The following is a 22,538-nucleotide window of genomic DNA, read 5'->3' as shown; positions in this document are numbered from 1 at the left end:
TCCAGTTCATTATTATTGATGATCATTATATTGGCCTATTTATTCTCTTCCATCTCAGACAGTCCCTCGTGATCAAGGATGACTTTTTTCCACTCCAGTTTGATGGGTTCTGAAATGGCTGATAAGTCCAATGCATGATCTGCAGATTCTGTCATATCAGGGACAGGTGGTGCTGGAAGGGTCAGGTAAATGACTGCATCGGACGTGTGGGTGCTGCCTTCGCTGCGTCGAGTTCGCCTTTGCATGTTCCTGACAAATATCCCTGAAGAGTACAATGTCTTCCCAAATGAGGGATGATTTGAGGACATCCCTGAAGTGTTTCTACTGTCCTCCTGGGGTTCTCCTGCCATGACCAAGTTCTGAGTAGAACAGCTGCTTCGGGATATTGGATTTACAGGTTCTTGGAGAGGCGCCTATTCATGGTAAGTGAAAGACTAACACTGACTGCCTAAACACATGTCAGTTGCTCTCTGAGAGTGAGAGGCACTGGAACACTTTCCCTCACATAATGTCCCAGATACAGTAAGGAAAGATGGAGTGGACAAGCCTCTGTCTTTCTCCAGTACTGAATTATGGTGAGTTGGATGTTTAGTCAGTCCCGAACTGCCCTTGTTGGGTGAGTAGGCAACGGAATCGAGACCATTTCCCGTCCCTGTGTGACTGTCACTCAAACTGTCCTGTGTGTGCAGGATTAAACCCTGAGTCCCTCTATCCAGCTCTGTCTGCTATATCTGGAAAAATGCTGAACCTTTCATTTGTTGATCTAATCAAACCGTGTTCAAGACCCAAGTAGTGAACAGAATGTCTCATTAATTGTTTGAATAATACTATGCTTGATCAGCAGGTTATGATCGACTCAGCCAAAGTTTGGAAAAATTCCTGTCCATAAATCTTTCAAAATGGAGTGTGAGGATCTCCTGGCTCCGAGTGTTTAAGGGATACAGGACGAGACATCGGCAACTGAGCCCTGAAAATTCACAGCAAAGACTGTGTACATGAGGACATTTAACAACCGGGAGCTGAAACTCTGGGACGGGCTCTATTGTCACTGTGTTTGTGTGTCTGGTATAATCGCGGCAGCTCCGTGTCTCTCTTGTTTAGAATGAAACGATGAAGATCACCATTCAGTATTACTCACATTGACCGCGGGTTTCACTCCGGTTAGACAAACCTTTGCTGACTGAAATGAATTCTACAAGGTCCCAGCAAACACACCGACTCCCTCCTTCCTCCCATGTTTCTGTCGGATTGTTTTGAGAGGAGGGTCTCAATAATAACAAACACCCTGCAGGGAGAGACGGCAATTTGAACATCTAAATGGGATCAGCTCCCGGCTTTCTAGGTTATAGATTCCCTCCAGCCCTCCCCACCCTCCCTCCACCCTAACCCCATGTTCAGTTTCATTGTTCACACATTGATGAGGGTGAAATGGGCAAAGTTCCCATTGCTTTTTGTTGCAGAGAGCAGCGCACGCGCGATATAACCCCGCCCACTGTGACGTCATCATGAGGATAAGAGCGCATGAGCTCCCCTTCCCCCAACACTGTCTCTGAGCGTCATTCAGTGAGTGAGCGGAAGATTGTTTAAATCAGCTGCGAATGGAGACATCCGGGTCCCGGGGTAAGTGAACAAACAACATCTGCTTCCAGCAGCAACACCAGGTTTGGGAGCGAGTCTGCAGATGTGTTCAGAGATTAACATTGAATAGCGGGGAAGTTCAGCGGGAGTCGGAGTTTGTGGAGCTGAAACTGGTCCCGGAACATGGAGTGAGCCGGTGGGGGGAAGGGAGAGGTGACGACTCCATCGGGTAGTCCGATTCATGGAGCGGTGCGGGGTGTGGGTTGTTTCTGAGTGTCGCAAAACCGCTGCAAACAGGTGGGAAGCAGAAGCAGAGTGTTGCAGGAGACAGACACTGTTTGTGTTGCTGGTTTTCTTTTTCCGATTGTTCATAATGATTATTATTGAAAAGATTATATTGATTACTTTTGTATCATGTCAGTTAACTTGTCAGGGAGCAAGTAATAGAGAGGGATACCGACATGTACAGAATACTGGGGGAGATTGATAACACAAGAGTAGGGAATAATACGATATTAAGTAGGATCAGAGTAAGGCAGAATGTAATACAGTCTGAATCAGGGTACATGGATGTGAACACACGGAGTGTGGTTAATAAGACTGGTGAGGTACAGGCGGAGATTGTCATGTGGAAATTTGATGTTGTGGCTCGAACAGAGACTGGGAAAGACTGGGTGTTAAACATTCCTGGATACAAGGTGTTCAGGGAAAACATGAAAGGGAATAAAGGGGGAGGGGTGTCAGTATTGATCAAGGAGAGTATTTCAGTGTTGGAGAAAAAGGATGTCCCAGAGTGGTCGAGGACAGAATCAATTTGGCTAGAGCGAAGGAACAAAAAAGCTGCAGTTACATTGCTCGGTGTTGTCTATCGGCCACCAGCTAGTGGGTAGGACATGGAAAAACAAATTTGCAAGGAAATTACAGCAAGGTGCAAACATTATAGGGTAGTTATAATGGAAGAGTTTAATTATTCAAACATAGACTGGGATAATAACAGTGTGAAGGGCAGTGAGGGGCAAGAGTTCCTACAGTATGTTCAGGAAAATTTTCGACAACAGTATGTTGCTAGTCCAACGAGAAAGGAGGCACTGCTAGACCTGGTTCTTGGGAATGAGGTGGGCCAAGTGGATCACGTATCAGTAGGAGAGCATTTAGGGGATAGTGATCATTGTATCATAAGGTTTAGGTTGACTCTGGAAAAGGACAAAGAGAAATCCAAGGTAAGAATAATTAACTGGGGGAAAGTCAACTTCAATGGGGTAAGGATGGAGCTGGGGCGAATAAATTGGAGTCAAAAGCTGGCAGCAAAAAAAAGGTAGATGAACATTGGGTTACCTTCAAAGAACAGATAGTTCGGGCACAGTCGACGTATGTTCCCTTGAAGGGGAAAATTAAAACAAACAAACCCAGAACTCCTTGGATGGCAAAAGAGGTAGAGATTAAGATAAAGAAGAAAAAGTGTGCTTCTGAGAGATGCCAGGTAGAAAATATTACTGTGAACCAGGCTGAATATAGAAGGTCCAGAGGGGAAGTGAAAAAAAAACAAATGGGAGAACCAATGAGAGAAGATGAAAAGAGACGGCCAGCGAGCATTAAAGGAAATCCCAACGTTTTCTATAAGCATATAAATAGTAAAAAGGTGGTAAAAGGAGGAGTGCGGCCGATTAGGGACCAGAAAGGGGATTTACACATGGAGGCAGAGGGCATAGCTGAGGTATTAAAGCAATACTTTGCATCTGTCTTTGACTGGGTTGCATCTTCTTCCTTGGTAATGTTGAAAGAGGAGGTAAGTCAGATATTAAAGGGTTTTAAAATTGATAAAGAAGAAATATTAGATAGTCTGTCTGTACTTAAAGTGGATAAAGCACCAGAGCCAGATGAGATGCATCTAAGGAAACTGAGGGAAGTGAGGGTGGAAATCACAGAAGATCTGGCCATAATTTTTCACTCTTCCTTAGACTCGGTGGTGGTGCTAAAGAACTGCAGAATTTTTCAAAAAAGGGTGTAAATATAAGCCCATCAACTACAGGCCAGTTAGTTTAAATTCAGTGTTGGAAAAACAGAGAGAAAAAATAATTGGGGGCAAAATCAATAGTCACAGGGACTATTAAAGCAAAGATGGATGAGGGGCAACCTGACTTGGCCAGCACAGTGGTGCAGTGGTTAGCACCGCAGCCTCACAGCTCCAGCGACCCGGGTTTAATTCTGGGTACTGCCTGTGTGGAGTTTGCAAGTTCTCCCTGTGTCTGTGTGGGTTTCCTCCGGATGCTCTGGTTTCCTCCCACATGCCAAAGACTTGCAGGTTGAAAGGTAAATTGGCAATTATAAATTTCCCCTAGTATAGGTAGCTGGGAGGGAAATATAGGGACAGGTGCGGATGTGGTAGGAATATGGAATTAGTGTAGGATTAGTATAAATGGGTGGTTGATGGTCGGCACAGACTCGGTGGGCCGAAGGGCCTGTTTCAGTGCTGTATCTCTAAATAAAAAAAATAAACAAAATTATGAGAAGCAGAGATAGGAAGATTTTTTTCCCTGAGCAGAGATGTCAATAACCAGGGGACAGAGATTTAAGGTAAGGAGCAGGAGGTTTAGAGGGGCTTTGAGGAAAAATGCTTTCACCCAGAAGATGGTTGGAATGTGGATCACACTGCCTGAAGAGATGGTAGAGGCAGAAACCCTCACAACATTCAAGCAGTATTTGGATGAACATTTGAACTGCCATAGCGTACAAGGATACTGACCAAGTGCTGGAAAATGGGATTAGAATACTGAGGTACCTGATGTACATGATGGGCTGAAGGGCCTATTTATGTGCTGTCGAACTCGATGACTCTAAATGTGAGTTAATTAAGGAAAAGCAGCATGGATTTCTTCAGGGAAAATCATGTTTAACCAAATTGCTGAAGTCTTTTGTGGAGGTAACAGAGAGGGTTGATGAGGGCAATGCAGTTGATGTGGTGTACATGGACCTTCAAAAGGTGTTTGATACAGTGCCACACAACAGACATGTGAGCAAACTTATAGTTCATGCAGTAAAATGCACAGTCGCAACTAGATACGAAATTGCCTGAGTTAGAGGAAACAAAGAGCAGTGGTTAATGGATGTTTTTTGGCTGGAGGAAGGTTGTGTTGGAGTTTCCCTGGGATCAGTGTTTGGACCCTTGCTTTTGCTGATATAGGTTAATCTCTGAGACCTTGGTGCACAATTTCAAAGTATGCAGATGATAAGAAACATGGAAGCATTGTGAACTGTGAGGTGGATAGTGTAGAACTACAAAAGGACATAGACAAGTTGGTGGAATGGACAGACAGGTGGCAGATGAAGTTCAATGCACAGAAATGTAAGGTGATTCATTTTGGTAGTAAGAACATGGAGAAACAGTATAAAATAAAGGTTATAATTCGAGGAGCAGGAGCAGATGGACTGAGGTGTGTATGTGCATAAGTCATTGACAGTGGCCGGACAGGTTCAGAGTGTGTTTAATAAAACATACAGCATCCTAGACTTCATTCATAGTGGAATAAAGTACAAGAGCAAGGAAGTTATGTTGAACTTCTGTAAGACACTAATTCAGCCTCTGCTGAAGTATGATGTCCAATTCTGGGCACCTCACTTGAGGAAAGACCTGACGGCATGGGAGAGAGTGAAGAGAAGAGTCACGAAAATGGATCCAGGGATGAGGAAATTCAGTTTTAAAGATAGATTGGAGAAGTTAGGACTGTTTTCCCAGGGGAAGAGAAGACTGAGAGGTGATTTGATAGAGGTATTCAAAATCATGAGGTGTCTGGGTAGAGTGGATAGAGAGAAACTCTAGGGGTGGTGCAGTGGTGAGCACCGCAGCCTCACAGCTCCAGCGACCTGGGTTCAATTCTGGGTACTGCCTGTGTGGAGATTGCAAGTTCTCCCTGTGTCTGCGTGGGTTTTCTCCGGGTGCTCCAGTTTCCTCCAACAGCCAAAAGACTTGCAGTTTGGGAGGTAAATTGGCCATTATAAATTGCCCCTAGTATAGGTAGCTGGTAGGGAAATATAGGGACAGGTGGGGATGTGGTAGGAATATGGGATTAGTGTAGGATTAGTATAAATGGGTGGTTGATGGTCGGCACAGTCTCGGTGGGCCGAAGAGCCTGTTTCAGTGCTGTATCTCTAAACTAAACTGTTCCCACTCATGAGAGGATCAAGAATGAGAGGGCACAAATTTAAAGTATTTGGTAAGAGTAGCAAAAGGTACATGAGGGAAATCTTTTTCATGCAGTGAGTGGTTAAGATCTGGAATGCACTGCCTGAGAATTTGATGGAGGCAGGTTTGACTGAAGTATTCAAAAGGGAATTAGAAAGTTTTATGAAAGGGAAGAATTTGGTGGGGTTATGGGGAGAAGGCAGGGGAATGGAACTGAGGGAGTTGCTCTTTCAGAGAACCGGTGCAGACACGATGGGCCAAATGGCCTCCTTCTGCACTGTAATGATTCTGTGATTCTTCTCACTGACCTTTCTTCAAGTATAAGAATTACTTTTTCTTGCTGCAGGCAAACATTTGAAGGAACCAGAATGAAAGTCCTGACTCCTGGACACAAGGAAAAGTGCACCCAGCTTGTTCCAACACACAGTAGGTAGATACAGTATCACTCTCAAAGCACAGTGACACAGCCAGCTCATCATTTCCACTGTAACAAACAAAAGAAGTAGTCAGACCCACACTGATCCCAAGATCAAGAGACACATTTTCAATCCAACAGTCAAGCAGAGCAGGAGAGATAGAAGTTGTATCTATTTTACTCCAGCTGACTGGTAGATACATCAAACCCAGTCTAAAAACACACTCATTATCAGATTTAAATACACTGTCAATTTGACTACATTTCAAATAAGATATCTTAACTAGAACAGGCAAAATTTACCTGATTGAAAGCGACAGAATGAATCCCAATAAAGTCCCCCACAATATCAACTGAGCTACAGATTACAAACCAGTCCAAACATGTCACTAAGGGTCAGACAGAAACATACAGTATTCATTCTTTTTTTTTTTACAAAATGGTGTAATTTGACTGCACATACCAGGTCATGTATCAGATTGAAAGATTAACACTCACAATTAATTTGGCAGAGCAAGGAATTGGATACCAATTCACAACTCATGTCCAAGAATTGAACAAAATAGACAGCTATGAAATAGTTAATTCCTATTTTATATTAAACACAAGGAAAAAAATATTGATACACGAAAAAATTTAACAGCAGCCAACAGAATGCTTGAGGTACATATTAAGTACTGAAGGATCACACAGACATCACAGAGATGCAAATTGAACCTGACACTGAAACAGGGTACCAGAGCCTAATGGATGGAGAATGAATCACATATCATACCCATAATTTACATATACTGAATGGATCCAACATGCATGTACAGTACGCATACTGGCTGCTACAGAATTAATCTCACACTTGCACACTCCCTCAGAGGCAGATACATTTATTTAGAGATACAGCACTGAAACAGACCCTTCGGCCCACCGAGTCTGTGGCGACCAACAACTACCCATTTATACTAACCCCACAGTAATCTCATATTCCCGACCAGCCTATCCCGACTATCTTCTAGCGGCAATTTACCTATCACCTGCAAGTCTTATGGCTGTGGCAGGAAACCGAAGCACTTGGCGAAAACCCACACGGTCACAGGGAGAACTTGCAAACTCCACACAGGCAGTACCCAGAATGGAACCCGGGTCCCTGGAGTTATGTGGCTGTGGCACTAACCACTGCGCCACTGTGCCACCCACTAGACAAGGAATGAATTCCAAACACACATTCTGGTCCAGAGATTTAAAGATACAGAATGTGGCCCACAAATCATGTCAAGTAAGAGAAGATCTTAAGAACATAACAAATATGACCAAGAGTAGGCCATTTGACCTCTCCACCCTACTCTGCCATTTAGTATGATCATGGCTGATCTGATTGTGCTTAACTTCACTTTCCTCGCTGTCCCAATAACCCTTTACTGCCTTGTAGATCAAAAATCTATCTCTCTATCTCTCTATCTCTCTATCTCTCTATCTCTCTATCTCTCTATCTCTCTATCTCTCTATCTCTCTATCTCTCTATCTCTCTATCTCTCTATCTCTCTATCTCTCTATCTCAGACTGACAGCTATATAATGCATCCCATAATCAATTACATGACGTGAAACAGACAGACACAGTAAAAATCTGATTCACATACAGTAGGAGTGCCTAAAAAACAGAGTCCACAATGCCATTCAATAATATTTCCTAACAGGTACAGAATGAATGCCACACTCACAAACTCTACCAGTCACAGAAAAACACAGAATAAACAACACATTCACATACAATACCAGAGACAGAGAGATACTGATTGAATCACATTCTCACTGTCAGTTGCGGAGACGGATGATAAATGAATTAATCCACACTCACATTCAGTTTGAGAGACTGATGGATACAGAAATATATTCACACTCACAGGCAGTACCAGAAACTGACATACACCACATTAATCCCACCTCATACAGAGTACCAGAGGCTGACATGATGAACTGGAACCAGACATAGTCACATAACAGAAAATAAATGTTACAGAATAATGTACTCATTTACCTACATTAAACTCACATAGTGATGGTGGTATAGTGCTGAGAATATCTGCTTTCCAAGCAGTTGACATGAGTTCTCTACTGCAGGTCAGACCTCAATTCTGGTATCATACAGATTCATTTTATAACATAAAAATTATCAATGTGATTTCCAAATTAAAATTTACAAAAGACTCTCATCATCCATGTGTATCTCCCACAATGCTGAGCTTCAATTTTCTTTTAATGAAATCTATGTTAAACAAGGCATGTCCTTTAAACTAATAAATGAGTTCACAGTCAGAAACAAGAGTGTGCAGATCTTTGTTAAATAATAATAAAAAGGGAGATAGGTAAAGTTCAGTTCACAAACAGCGCTCTGGGTAAAGATTGAACCCACACTCAGATAACAGAATGAAACAAAATGAGGTAAACTCACACTCACAGACCAGGAACTGACGGGGACAGAGTACAAGCTACACACAGACAAAATACAAAAAAATAACAGTTTTAAAACTGAACAAGTCAATGCAATTTATAAAATGATTCTCATCATCCATGTACGTCTCCTGGAAATTTATCATTTTTTGAATAAATACAGATTTAAAATAGCCTTTAAACTGATCAGTTTTCAGTCAGAAACTAATAGTAAACATAGTTATTTACAGCACGGAAGGAGGCTATTTGGCCCATCGAGTCCATGACAGCTCTCCACAGTGCAATCCAGTCACACTCACTCCACCGCTCGATCCCTGTAACTCTGCAAGTTTAATTCCTTCAAATGCTGATTCAATAATCTCTTGAAGTAACTGATTGTCTCTACTTCCAGCTCCCTTGTGGGAAGTGAGTTCCAGATCATCACCACTCACTCCGTGTTCGCCCCAAATCCTCAATTTCTGTCACTATGTCCTTGTACAATGAGCTAATGGGAACTGTTTATCCTTGTCTCACTTGTCATGATGTTTCACACTTGTTGTAAATCTCCCTTCAGTCAGCTCGTCCACTGATCTTGCCTGTCACCTATCCACCAATATCCCTGACTTTCTGACTCCCTCTGTTACTGTCTCTTCAGCTGTTTCAATGTTGTTGATTCAATGGAGAACAAATCCATCTCTACCGACTTCACACATTCTGATAAATCTCCTCTGTACCCTCAAATAACCAGAACTGGATGCAATACTCCACTACAACACCGTCACTGTGTTTATTTTACACATCCGTATTTCTTGTTTAGAAAGAACCAGCGCACTCGAATGGAACACGAAGCCGGTGCTCTTATTTTAAACATTCAGAAACAAGGAGTATGGAATTCAAACCCACGCATACAGAGCACAACAGATTAGCAGTTCATCGTTTTAATCACTCGGTCACCTTGTCTTCTGTGAGTGAGCTGAAGTGCGGAGGAATAATCCGTGCAGAATGAAAAAGGTGACGGGCTGGTGGCAACAAAACCGAACCAGTTGAAGAGACAGTAACAGAGGGAGTGAGAAAGTCAGGGATATCGGTGGATAGGTGACAGGCAAAAGCAACGGACGAGCTGACAGCTGTGAAATGTTGTGGGTTCGCCGAGCACTAAATTTGATTGGTTATCTAGAGTAACCAATCAGATAAATAGAGAATCTCAAGAATTGACATCATTGTAAACCAGCCAATCACGAACATGGTTTTCACCCCATCCTTCATTAACATAGAGCTCTGGGGATGTGTATAAAATGCGAGTTCTGACCTTTAAGAGCCACCCACAACGTCTCTCAAAAAGCTACAACATTATCTCTAAAATATCAATTTGTTTTGATATTTTTACCAAGTATTTTCTAACTGCCTTTGTGATCTCTGTTTTAATCCCACAGATTCTGGTTAATACAGTTTCACTGCCCGTGCGATCTTCCTGTCTCTACTTAATAATGTCCCGATCATTAATTACTGACTATTTGTGAGCTTTGTTCACGGACGCGTTCATATTCGGCCCCTTTGCTGTATTTCGATAATAAAATCTGATTTAACGCACATACATCATTTCTCAGTCACTCATATCCCGAGATCAAGTTTGTTCTCAATAAGTAATCAGTACATTATCTAGAAACCCCGGTGGTGTGGGAACCCTCAGTCTCACTCTTTGACACCTGACACTAAGATTATACACTCCGCTGTTGTCTCTCACCAATAGGGATCAATCTATAATCAGTGATGTGGTATCATTAGGAACATTGAGCTGAAATGGTTACAGAATGCTGTGAAAGAGGCTTTCTGTCCTCTGGTTATAGAATGTTTCAAAAAGGATAGAGAGTAAACCCGAATAGATGGTGGAATGTGAAAGTGAATCTGGAAATTGTTACCACATGTAGAATAATACAATATGAAAAAGATTTTAAAATATTTGCGGTAAAACCAAGTTACCTATAAATGTGATGATCTATATTGAAGCCGCTCTGTGTTTTACAAATATATTGGCGGGATTTTCAAATTTGAAAAATCGTTTGCAGTCTGACAATTTCGCGCCGTTATTTTCCGCCCTCATCTCCTTGGCGTCTCCGGATTGGTGAATTCAGCAGCTCTCTGATTGGTCACATGTAGAGTACAATGACACCCAGTGCAGAGTGACCAATCACCAGTGCCCCCGACACCATTCCTCCCGAAGGTATAAATAGGACTATTGTGGGCGGTTCTCAGCATTCTTCCTGAAAGTGTTTGTCAGATTGTGGTAATGTCTGGAAGAGGGAAGACCGGTGGTAAAGCTCGGTCCAAGGCCAAGTCTCGCTCCTCCCGAGCTGGATTGCAGTTCCCGGTGGGCCGTGTTCACAGGTTCCTTAAAAAGGGGAACTATGCTGAGCGTGTGGGTGCCGGAGCCCCGGTCTATCTGGCTGCTGTGCTCGAGTATCTGACAGCTGAAATCCTCGAGCTGGCCGGCAACGCGGCCCGGGACAACAAGAAGACCCGCATCATCCCCAGACACCTGCAGCTGGCAGTCCGCAACGACGAGGAGCTCAACAGGCTGCTGGGAGGGGTGACTATCGCTCAGGGCGGGGTGCTGCCTAATATCCAGGCCGTGCTGCTGCCCAAGAAAACCAGCGCTCCGAGCAGCAAGAGCAAGTGAAGCTGCCTGACTTAAATCTGCGAACCCAAAGGCTCTTTTCAGAGCCACCCACTTTATCTCTGAAAGGGCTGCTTGCTGTCTGAGAAGGCAATTTTATAATGCTAGCGCTGCTTTGTATTGGCCTACAACGAGGCCACTTGGCCCATCGTGTCGGTGCCGACCGAAAAATGACCTACCTATTCTAATCCCACCTTCCAGCATTCAGTCCGTCGCCCTGCAGATTACAGCATTTAAGATGCATATCCAGATTCCTTTTGAATGAGTTGAGGGTCTCTGCCTCAACTACCCTTTCAGGCAGTGGGTTCCAGACCCCCATCACCCTCTGGGTGAAAATAAAATCCTCGTTTTCCCTCTAATTTTTCCACCAATCACTTTAAACAGATGCCCCATAGTCACTGACCTCTCTGCTATGACTCTTCACCTCCACTCTCTGCAGTCCCGCCAAAATGTTGTACATTTCAATCTGATCTCCCCTCAGCCTTCTCCCTACTGGATTCGGGCATTTAGCTGCTCTCCTCTTGTGACATTTTAACAAATCTACCGCTTATGCACAACAAAAGCTTTTGCAAAATGATCGGCTCGCTAATAAAATGATCTGCTCCAGACCCCATTTCTCTGACAACAGGTGATCGCAGCTCTTTGTTTTGCCGATTTGGTGGCTCTTAAAAGAGCCGTTGTGTTATTTGATGCCAAACTCAGTTCGGGGCAGGGTGAGTTTCGGCGCGCTCCCCGCGGATACGGCGGGCCAGCTGGATGTCTTTGGGCATGATGGTGACTCGCTTGGCGTGGATGGCGCACAGGTTGGTGTCCTCAAAGAGCCCCACCAGGTAAGCCTCGCTGGCCTCCTGCAGGGCCATGATGGCCGAGCTCTGGAAGCGCAGGTCTGTCTTGAAGTCCTGTGCGATCTCCCGCACCAGGCGCTGGAAGGGCAGTTTGCGGATGAGCAGCTCGGTGGATTTCTGGTAGCGGCGGATCTCCCGCAGAGCCACAGTGCCGGGTCTGTAACGGTGAGGCTTCTTCACTCCGCCCGTGGCTGGAGCGCTCTTGCGGGCCGCTTTGGTAGCAGCTGCTTGCGGGGAGCTTTCCCTCCGGTCGATTTGCGCGCTGTCTGCTTGGTTCTGGCCATTCTGGTAGAAGATCAGGAACAAAGACACTGTAAATGTTGAGACTGCTCAGGGACTGTCTATTTAAGACAGTGGAGGGACCGCCCTAGTGTTGTGATTGGATGCAGCCCCGTCCATCAGTCAAGTTTGAAACCAGCTCTGGGAAGTAAAAGGCCGGCGGGAAATGCTGCGCTCTCATTGGATGAACTGTAACTGAAATTTTATCAATTTCAAAAAGCCCGCCAATTTCCGATGAGCAAACAAGGCAAAGATTAAAAAACACCTAATTTGGCGGGAACAATTGTAAAATCTCACTCCTTGTAGCTTTATTTTTTTCTTCCTGGATCCCTCTCTGTGTCTTGCAACACAGTTTGAACAGTGTTCTCTGGCGGGAATAAAGCGCCAGTCATTACTTACTATAACGGCAGTAAATCCCGCTTCGTGCCGGCAGTTCAGACCCTCACGTATAAATTATCAAATGTAACTGTTTAATTCATGACTCGTTTCAATAAATAATGAAGAGAAAAAGACAGTGAAATTTCTGTGATATGTAAATTTACTGAGAGAATTAAATGATGTATAAAAGCCGTTGTTGATAAAGATAAACAATATAGTGATAACTAGATCTTATTAATTCAAGTTGCAAGGTCACTGCTCTCTATGTGAGTCTTTGGGTGGCTCTTATAAGAGCCTTTGTGTTTGGTAGAAAGGGTGGATTTGTTTAGCCGCCGAATCCATAGAGAGTGCGGCCCTGGCGTTTCAGAGCGTACACCACATCCATGGCGGTGACCGTCTTGCGCTTGGCGTGCTCAGTGTAGGTGACCGCATCTCTGATCACATTCTCCAGGAAAACCTTCAGCACCCCGCGGGTCTCCTCATAGATCAAACCCGAGATGCGCTTCACTCCACCACGGCGAGCCAGGCGGCGGATTGCTGGCTTGGTGATACCCTGGATGTTATCACGAAGCACTTTGCGGTGTCGCTTTGCTCCGCCTTTGCCCAGTCCTTTGCCTCCTTTACCTCTTCCTGTCATGACGCTTCTTCAGACAAACCGATTCTGAATGTGAAACGAGCTGTTTCTGCTGCCTTTTTTATACAGCCCGCCCGGACCTGACTGAGAAAGTGACAGAGAGTGAGAGGCGGGGCGGAGAGGAAACTGAGTGACAGACAGAGCAGAGAAATGTCTTTCATCCTCCAGCTCCGCCTCCCACTTGCTCGAACCGCCAATTCAAAAAAAGAACTCTCAACAACAGAGCTCAGCACAAAACTTCCAGACTCAACCTTTATAGTCAAAGATAACAGAAACCCAGAGCTGTTAAATAAGGATCTATAACAATTAAAAGTTGATCATCTACCCGCCTAAGTACAGTGCTTCCGATCACAAGTCAACCCGTTTCCACACACCTCCCCTCCCAGACGGATTGAGTATTTTACTAACACCTTACCCCAGCTGAATTAGAGAATTGAGTTGTGACGCGGAGTTTTCTCGCCAGTATTCCTGTGTTAGACCCTCTCACTCCGAATTAGTGAAATGAGCATGAACTGAGACTGTACCGAACAGATCCCCAGTTAGTGAGGCCGGGACATCCCTCTGTTTTGTTACAGAGAGTGGGGGAAGGGCTGAGTGTAGTGTGTGTCAGCGAGTCACCAGGGATCCTGCATTTACTTCCCATCATTTCTATGTGAAATGTGCACACGGCAGCGGGACAGGGATCATTTGATCGGGGGAACAGCTCTTTCCTGAGAGATGTGGGTGGCTCTGAAAAGAGCCTTTGGGTTCAGATGTCTACAAGTTTCCCGTGCAGTTTCACTTCTTTCCAGGGGCTGCTTTCTGAGCCTTTGCTGCTTTCGGCTTGGTCTTGCCCCTTGATGATTGAACTTTCTTGAGCACCTTTCCGCCCGTGGCACTCTTGGGTTTTTTGGCCTTCTTCACAGGAGACTTTTTCGGAAGCGCTGCTTTCTTCGCTGGAGATTTCTTTGGCGTAGCCGCCTTCTTACTGGTCACTTTCTTGCCTGCTGCTTTCTTCGCTGCCGATTTCTTGACTGGTAAATTCTTGGCTGCTGATTTCTTGGCTGCACCAGGGAGCCTTTGTTCACATTCCTCCTGATACTTTGCTTGATTTGGGTCCTGAGCTTCCCCACATCCACACCGCTCCGACCCAGAGCCTTCTTTATGGCGGGCAGTGAGGTCCCCTTGCGATCGGAGCAATCCGCCACAATCTTGAGGATTTGCTCGCTCAACGTGGGACCGGCTCATTTCCCGGCGGAGCAGCAGGAGAAGGTAGCGACTCTTCGGTGGGTGAGTGAAGGCATCAGGAGCTGTGTTTTAAAAGTAAGTACTTACTGTTTTACTTACTGTTTTCCTTGTCTTTGAGTTTCTTTTGGCGCCGGAGGAACCGGAAGCTGGTCGGCAGCGAGGACTCCTGGGTAGGTATTTTCCTTAAAGGTGCGGAGCAGAGTATATCCAAGGATGTTATGGGAAGCAAGGGATGAAATTGCAGAGCCGCTGGCAATGATCTTTTCATCTTCTCTGCTGACGGGGGTGGTACCAGGTGATTGGAGGGTGGCAAATGTTGTGCCCCTGTTCAAGAAAGGGAATAGGAACAACCCTGGGAATTACAGGCCAGTTAGTCTTACTTCGGTGGTAGGCAAGTTGATGGAAAAGGTGCTGAGGGATAGGATTTCTGAGCATCTGGAAAGACACTGCTTGATTCGGGACAGTCAGCACGGTTTTGTGAGGGGTAGGTCTTGCCTCACAAGCCTGATTGAATTCTTTGAGCAGGTGACCAAGCAAGTGGATGAGGGTAAACCAGTGGATGTGGTGTACATGGATTTTAGTAAGGCATTTGATAAGGTCCCCCATGGTAGACTTATGGAGAAAGTCAGGAGGCATGGGATAGTGGGGAATGTGGCCAGTTGGATTAAGAATTGGCTAACTGATAGAAGGCAGAGAGTGGTCTTAGATGGTAAATACTCAGCCTGGAGCCCAGTTACCAGTGGCGTGCCGCAGGGATCAGTTCTGGGTCCTCTCCTGTTTGTGATTTTTATTAACGACTTGGATGAGGAAGTCGAAGGGTGGGTCAGTAAATTTGCAGATGATAAAGGTTGGTGGAGTTGTGGATACCGAGGAGGGCTATTGTCGTCTGCAAAGGGACTTGGATAGGTTGCAGTGCTGGGCTGAAAAGTGGCAGATGGAGTTTAACCCTGAAAAGTGTGAGGTCGTCCATTTTGGAAGGACAAACATGAATGCAAAATACTGGGTTAACGGTAGGGTTCTTGGGCATGTGGAGGAGCAGAGAGACCTTGGGGTCTATGTGCATAGATCATTGAAAGTTGCAACTCAAGTGGATAGGGCTGTGAAGAAGGCATATGGGGTGTTAGCGTTCATTAGCAGAGGGATTGAATTTAAGAGCCGTGAGGTGATGATGCAGCTGTACAGGACCTTGGTAAGGCCTCATTTGGAGTACTGTGTGCAGTTCTGGTCGCCTCATTTTAGGAAGGATGTGGAAGCCTTGGAGAGGGTGCAGAGGAGATTTACCAGGATGTTGCCTGGAATGGAGAATAAGTCTTACGAGGAAAGGCTGAACATTCTAGGCCTCTTCTCATTAGAACGGAGAAGGATGAGGGGTGACATGATAGAGGTTTATAAGATGATCAGGGGAATAGATAGGGTAGACAGTCAGAAACTTTTTCCCCGGGTGGAGCAAAGCGTTACAAGGGGTCATAAATTTAAGGTGAAGGGTGGGAGATATAAGGGGGATGTCAGGGGAAGGTTCTTTACCCAGAGAGTGGTCGAGGCATGGAATGCCTTGCCCGGGGAAGTTGTTGAGTCAGAAACTTTAGGGACTTTCAAAAGGCTTTTGGATAGGTATATGGATAAAGGAGAATGATGGGGTATAGATTAAATTGTCCTTGACAGAGGACAAAGGATCGGCACAACATTGTGGGCCGAAGGGCCTGTTCTGTGCTGTATGTTCTATGTTCTATGTTCCGGGGAGCCGCTTTCTTCTTCTTGGCAGTCTTGACTTGAGCGGCGGGAGCTGGAGGAGCCGTTTCGGCGCCTGCTGTATCGGTCATGTCCGGGACTCTGCACAACTTCTCTCTGTCAGTCAGAACTGGGTCAGAAATGAAGCCGGTGGTGGCGGCACTGAGCAACTTAAAGGCAGTGAGCGGACGGGGGCGGAGACAACCTGCTGTCAGCTCCCGGCTCCTGCTGCCTCTCTGTGTTTCTCTCTGGTCCTAAACTCTCCAATTCCACTGAAATTCGGGTACTGTAGAATCCCAGACTAGATCCTTCCTGTCTCTGACATCAGAATGCCTGCTATCCAAAAGTTTGCACTTGAAGTAAAGACTCCATTTTTGACTGAAACCCGTTTTATTGCTGCACTGATGGCGCTCTTTCCCCCGATAGCTGACATGTTCTCTACATTTTGACTGAAATCTTGAAATCAACAAAGAAATTACACTGAATTCCCACTTTGGGAATGAGAAGGGGATCAATTTGCTTCTTTGACTGGAAAATCTTGTTACTTGACACAAGAGGGATTCGGAAATCCGGCGATGAGTCCGGACGCACAAACACAGTGACATTGGACTAACCCGCCAGCACCTTTAATACACTCTCTCTTACACAATATTCACATCTACACATTCTCATGTCGAACTGTTCACTAAATGTAGAGTTCCCAGGACAGGTTTTGATCTCTCTGCTGAGGTAAATAGACCCTTCAGCTCCACTCTATCCAGGCCCTTCAACATTTTATACATTTCAATCAGATCTCCCGTCAGCCTTCTCTGTTCCAAGGAGAACAACCACAGTCTATTCAATCTTTCCTCAGAGCTGCATTTTTCAGTCCCGGCAACATGCTCGTAAATCTCCTCTGTACTCTCTCTAGTGCAGTTACATCCTTTCTGTAATGAGGTGACCAGAACTGCACACAGAACTCAAGTTCTGGCCTAACCAATGTTGATAAAGTTCCAGCATAACCTTCCTCCTCTTATATTCTATACCTCGGTTAATAACCAGGGATTCCATATGTCGTCTTAACCATATTGCCGCCCTACCCTGTTACCTTCAGGGATCCGTGGACATTTACTCCAAGGTCCCGCACCTCCTCTGCACCTCTCAGTATTTTCCCATTAATCGTGTATTCCTTTGCATTGTTTGACCTCCCCAAGTGCATCACATCACACTTCTCCAGGTTGAATTCGATGTGCCACTTTTCTGCCCTTCTGACCAGACCATAAACATCTTCCTCAAGTCCACAGCAATCCTCCTCACTATCTACCACACGGCCAATGTTGGTGTCGTCTGCAAACTTCTTGATCGTGTTCCTCAACATTTATGTCCAAATTGTTTATATAGATCATCAACAAAACAGGTGACCCATTACTGAGCCCTGGGGAAAACCACTGGAAACAGCCCTCCAGTCTCAAAAGCAGCCGTCAACAATTACTCTTTGTTTCCTGCCACTGAGCCAATTTTGCATCCACCTTGCTGCATTTCCCTGGATCCCATGAGATTTTATTTTATAAAGATTCTGTATTTTGGGACCTTGTCAAAAGCGTTGCCAAAATTCATGTAGAATCCATCAACTGCACTACCCTCATCTATCATCCTTTTTCAAATTCAATTCAGTTTGTCTGTGCCTTTCTAAGTGACAGTTTGTCTTGTCTCTCAGAATAGATTTCAATAATTTACCCACTACTGAGGTTACACTGACTGGCCTGCAATTATTGAGTTTTCGGCTGAACTGTAAGATTCGTTTTATCTCGAAAGATCCGCCTGGGAAACAAGACTTTCCAATCTCATCTCTCACTGATATGGTGCCAGAGGAAAACACATTATTAATCTCACAGTCCGGGAAAGTGTCAGAGAGTGAGGCATACAATGTCCCAAATGTAACTTTCTCTGCCCTGTTGAACTCTCTGTAATCTTTCAGCTCAAACCCTTCGCTATGACTCTCAGTGACAGACAGTTTCAATCTGATTAAATTGATCTGTGACTGTAACTGTCAGATATTAACTCCTGCTCCATTCCTGCAAACACATCGACTCCCTCGGAGGATCACTTTGAGAATTCGAGCTAATGAACAGCAAACATAGTGCAGAGAATGATCTCAAGTTGAGCTTGGTAACAGGGTAATCTCCCAGCTGGAAACCTTCTCTAATCTTGCCCACAGTCCCGGTTCCATTGCTCAAAATCAGATAAAACTGAACTGGAGAAAGTTCCGATTGATTTTTGTTTTTCAAACCATTGCCGAATGAGGCGCATGCGCGGTATTAACCCGCCCCCACCGCTGATTGTGAATGAGCGAATGTACGCATGCGCGCTCCCCTCCTCCAGCAAATCTGTTGAACACCATTTACTCAGTGAGCGGAAAGAGTTTGTTTTTAAACAGAGGGAATGGAGATATTACAGCCTCGGGGTAAGGCAGTAAACAGCAATCTGCTTCCAGCAGCACATTGCTTTGGGACCCTGTCCGCAGTCTGGATCAGAGATCACCATTGACTCCGGAGCAAGTTCAGGGGGAGTCGCGGGCTGTTTGTGAGAGGCAATGTGGAGGATGAACTGATCCCAGAACATGGAGTGAGCGGCGGAATGGAGAGACCTTTCTCGGCCTGTGTGTGTGCACTGGGTAAGTGAGACAGAACGTGAATAATCTTTGCTGTTTCTCGCCTCAGTTCTGTAATACATGTTGGTGGTTTAACTCCTGTTTCACGCTGTTTACTGTGAGTGTACAGTGAATAGTGGAATCAAGATCCAGGGTGCACAGTTTCAGCATAAGGAGTCTCCCATTTTAGACGGAGTGAAGGAGGAATTTCTTCTCTCAAAGCGTCAGTCATCTTTGGAATTCTCTACCTCAGAGAGCAGTGGAGGCTGGGTTGTTAAATATATTCAAGGATGAGTTAAACTTTTGATCTCCATGGGAGTAATGTGTTCTGGGAGCAGGCAGGATAATGGAGCTGAATCCAGGATCAGAGCAGCCATGATCTCATTGAATGGCGGATCAGACTCGAGAGGCTGAATGGCCTACTCCTGCTCCTACTTCTTAGGTTCTTATGTTATAATGTCAGATGGAAATAGAAACCTGATCTGTACAAACATCCCTCAGGTATTCCCAATCTTAGAGCAGTGCAGATATTGGCTTGTTTCTGGATGTCACTAAATTGTTGTAAATCGGCCAAAACACCTGGTCAGCAGATGCTGAGATCTGCAGTGAAATCAGACACTGACATTCTTTGTATTTCTGGTGAGTATTTGTGGTTAGTAATAATGATTATGAATTGAAATGTTACATTAATCTCTTTTCTAGCTTCCACCTCAACTGATCTTCAGTTACAAGATATATTGTTCTTCCTTTCTGTCGGCAAATACTTCAAGGGAACAGAATGAATGTGATGATTCCCAGGCACAAGGAAATGTACATTCAGCTCCTTGCAACACAGAGTAGGTATGTTATCACTCCCAGAGACCATCAGTTAATTCCAGAGTCACATGGAACAGAAGTAGTCAAACTCTCACTGATCCCAAGTTCAGAGACACATTTTCCATCCAGCAATCAAACAAAGCAGAAGAGACAGACATTGTATCCAATCCATTCCAATTCTGTACTGCTGAATGTTAGGTACATCAATCTCAGTTCAAAAGCACACCCACGGTCAGATTGAAAGACACTATATCAATCTCACAAGAGGGACACATCCTGGAGACAGTAAGATAGAGAGTGAATCTCACCCTCACATACCTGAAACTGTGTGCAGTTCTGGTCACCTCATCACAGAAATGATGTAACTGCACTAGAGAGGGTAAAGAGGATATTTATTTGGATGTTGCCAGGGCTGGAAAAATGCAGTTGTGAGGAAAGATTGGAGAGGCTGGGATTATTCTCTTTGGAACAGTGAAGGCTGAGGGGAGAGCTGATTGAAATGTATCGAATTTTGAGGGACCTGGACAGAGTGGAGGTGAAGGGTCTATTCATCTTAACAAAGAGGTCAGTGACGAAGGCCAGAGATTTAAAGTGATTGGTAGAAAAATTAGAGGGGAGATGAGGGAAAGAAAATCACTCAGAGGGTGTTAGGGGTCTGGAACTCACTTCCTGAAAGGATAGTTGAGGCAGGGACCCTCAACTGATTCAGAAGTACTCTGGCAAGGCACCTCAAGTGCCATAAGATGCAGGGTTCACGACCAAATCCTGGAAGGTGGGATTAGAATAAGTGGCCTCTTTCCATGCCTTAAACTTTCGATGATTTTATGAAATTGATGATTAAAAGAAAATAAACACATTCCTATACTGTAAACAGACAGACACAGAGTGAAATTCACATTTACAAATTATAAAAGAGTTAAAGTAAAGATTAAAACCTCCGGTCACAGAAGGGAGACTGACAGCTACAGAGAAGAAAATAAAACCACTCACATGCAAGAGACTGTCAGATAGAGAATAACACCAGAGTACCTAACAGAGACAGACACTTACCATGTAAAACACATGGACACATACCAGAGACTGAGAGGGACAAAGGAAAATCAATTCTCCAATAAGAGAAATTGAATGATAGGAATAACACACATACTTGTGTAGTAGACATTGATAGCTGCAGAAAAAAAAACACACACCTATCAGGAACTGTAAGCTGCAGATTAAAACACACAGACCAAAAATCGAAGATTCAGAGAAAAGCCCCATATCACACACTAGAGTTTGAAAGATACAGAATTAACCCATACTATTATATCTTAACTTTACAGATACAGCCTAACAGTGACACTCACATACCAGAAACCAACTGGTGCAAAGTAAAACTCACTCAAGTAACAGAAACTGACAGGTAAAGATCAAAAAACAGAATCATATACCAGGAAATGGCAGGTATAGAATAAAACAACAATCACATATTGGAAGTTGGCAGGTTGGGGCGGGAACACCTTCATGTTCCATAAACTGACAGGTACAGAGTAAAATAAACATTCATATACTATCAATGGACAGGTACAGATTTAACATCTCATTCACTTAACAGAAGCTAAAAGGTGCTGCAGAAAGTACATAATCAAATTCCAAAGATTGAAAGATACAGAATAAACCCACATTCACACACCAGATATTGACAGGAACAGAACCCATATTCCATTCTCAGAAACAGATAGGGACAGAACAAAGGTCACAATCACATACCAGAAACTGACAGGAACAGAACCCATATTCCATTCACAGAAACAGATAGGGACAGAACAAAGGTCACAATCACATACCAGAAACTGACAGGAACAGAACCCATATTCCATTCACAGAAACAGATAGGGACAGAACAAAGGCCACAATCACATACCAGAAACTGACAGGGAAAGATAAAAACCTTCACACATTTCGGAAAGTAACAGGTGCAGGATAAATGTTACCCTCGCATATGAGAAGCTGACAGATACAGATTGACACCCAGACTCACATACTAGAAACTAACAGGTAAAGATTAAAATCTACATTTATATTTCGGAAAATAGCAAATGCAGTATAAAAGCCACACTCAACTACAAGAGACTGACAGACACAGAGTGAAATCCACAGTGAATTCCAAGAAATTTACTGTTAGAGAGTGAAAATCTCTCATCCATAACTGACAGGTACAAAGAAAACCCAACACTTGCACTTCACACTCTGACAGATACAGAATAAAACACACACATAATTAAGAAGATTTATATACCAGATACTGACAGATACAGACTAAATTCAGCAGTCACAGACCAGAGAATGAAATGTACAAAGTAAACCTCACAGACAGATGTTAGAAACTGACATGTACAGATTAAAAATCACACTCACATTCCAGAGAATGTAGAGATGTGGTGTACAAGCCAGAGTCAAAAGCCAGACTGAAACACGTTTGTGTATACCAGACCATAACATAGACAGGTTAAAAACCAGACCTGCACATTAGAAGTTTAAAGGCACAGGTTAAAACTTAAATTTACAAACCAGACAATCAAAGATAATGAGTGAACACCACTCATATACAAGTGAGTGTGAGATTGACAGTCAAACCCACATTCACATGCAATAAACTGAGGGGCACAAGTACAAGACACACAAACAAACATCAGAAACTGAAAGATACGGAATAAGATGTTTCTCACATAAAACAAAGTGACAGGTACAGA

The 22,538-nt window shown here is 44.2% G+C and overlaps 2 protein-coding genes and 1 long non-coding RNA gene across 4 annotated transcripts; 2 read left to right on the top strand and 1 right to left on the bottom strand.

Annotated features, from left to right (window-relative positions):
* The first annotated feature begins 1,536 nt into the window (after positions 1–1,536).
* LOC137356454 (uncharacterized) lies at positions 1,537–10,612 on the top strand. Of its 2 annotated transcripts, none has more exons than XR_010971062.1 (3): positions 1,537–1,620; positions 6,105–6,188; positions 9,414–10,612. It is a non-coding gene; the product is annotated as an uncharacterized lncRNA (long non-coding RNA). The 2 variants fall into 2 exon arrangements; XR_010971063.1 differs by having other exon boundaries at positions 6,105–6,184; positions 9,414–10,611.
* A 271-nt stretch (positions 10,613–10,883) lies between these two features.
* Positions 10,884–11,273, top strand: LOC137356493 (histone H2A-like). Its single transcript, XM_068022377.1, has one exon. It carries the CDS (start codon positions 10,884–10,886, stop codon positions 11,271–11,273), a length of 390 nt encoding a protein of 129 aa, XP_067878478.1.
* A 2,910-nt stretch (positions 11,274–14,183) lies between these two features.
* LOC137356429 (histone H1.M6.2-like) lies at positions 14,184–14,633 on the bottom strand. The gene has a single exon (XM_068022321.1). It carries the CDS (start codon positions 14,631–14,633, stop codon positions 14,184–14,186), a length of 450 nt encoding a protein of 149 aa, XP_067878422.1.
* Between the last annotated feature and the right edge of the window lie 7,905 nt (positions 14,634–22,538).

The sequence above is a fragment of the Heterodontus francisci genome, chromosome 45, assembly GCF_036365525.1.
Source record: "Heterodontus francisci isolate sHetFra1 chromosome 45, sHetFra1.hap1, whole genome shotgun sequence".
Lineage (NCBI taxonomy): Eukaryota > Metazoa > Chordata > Chondrichthyes > Heterodontiformes > Heterodontidae > Heterodontus > Heterodontus francisci.
The sequence above is the reverse complement of the archived record's forward strand: the minus strand, read 5'-3'. Positions and strand labels throughout refer to the sequence as shown.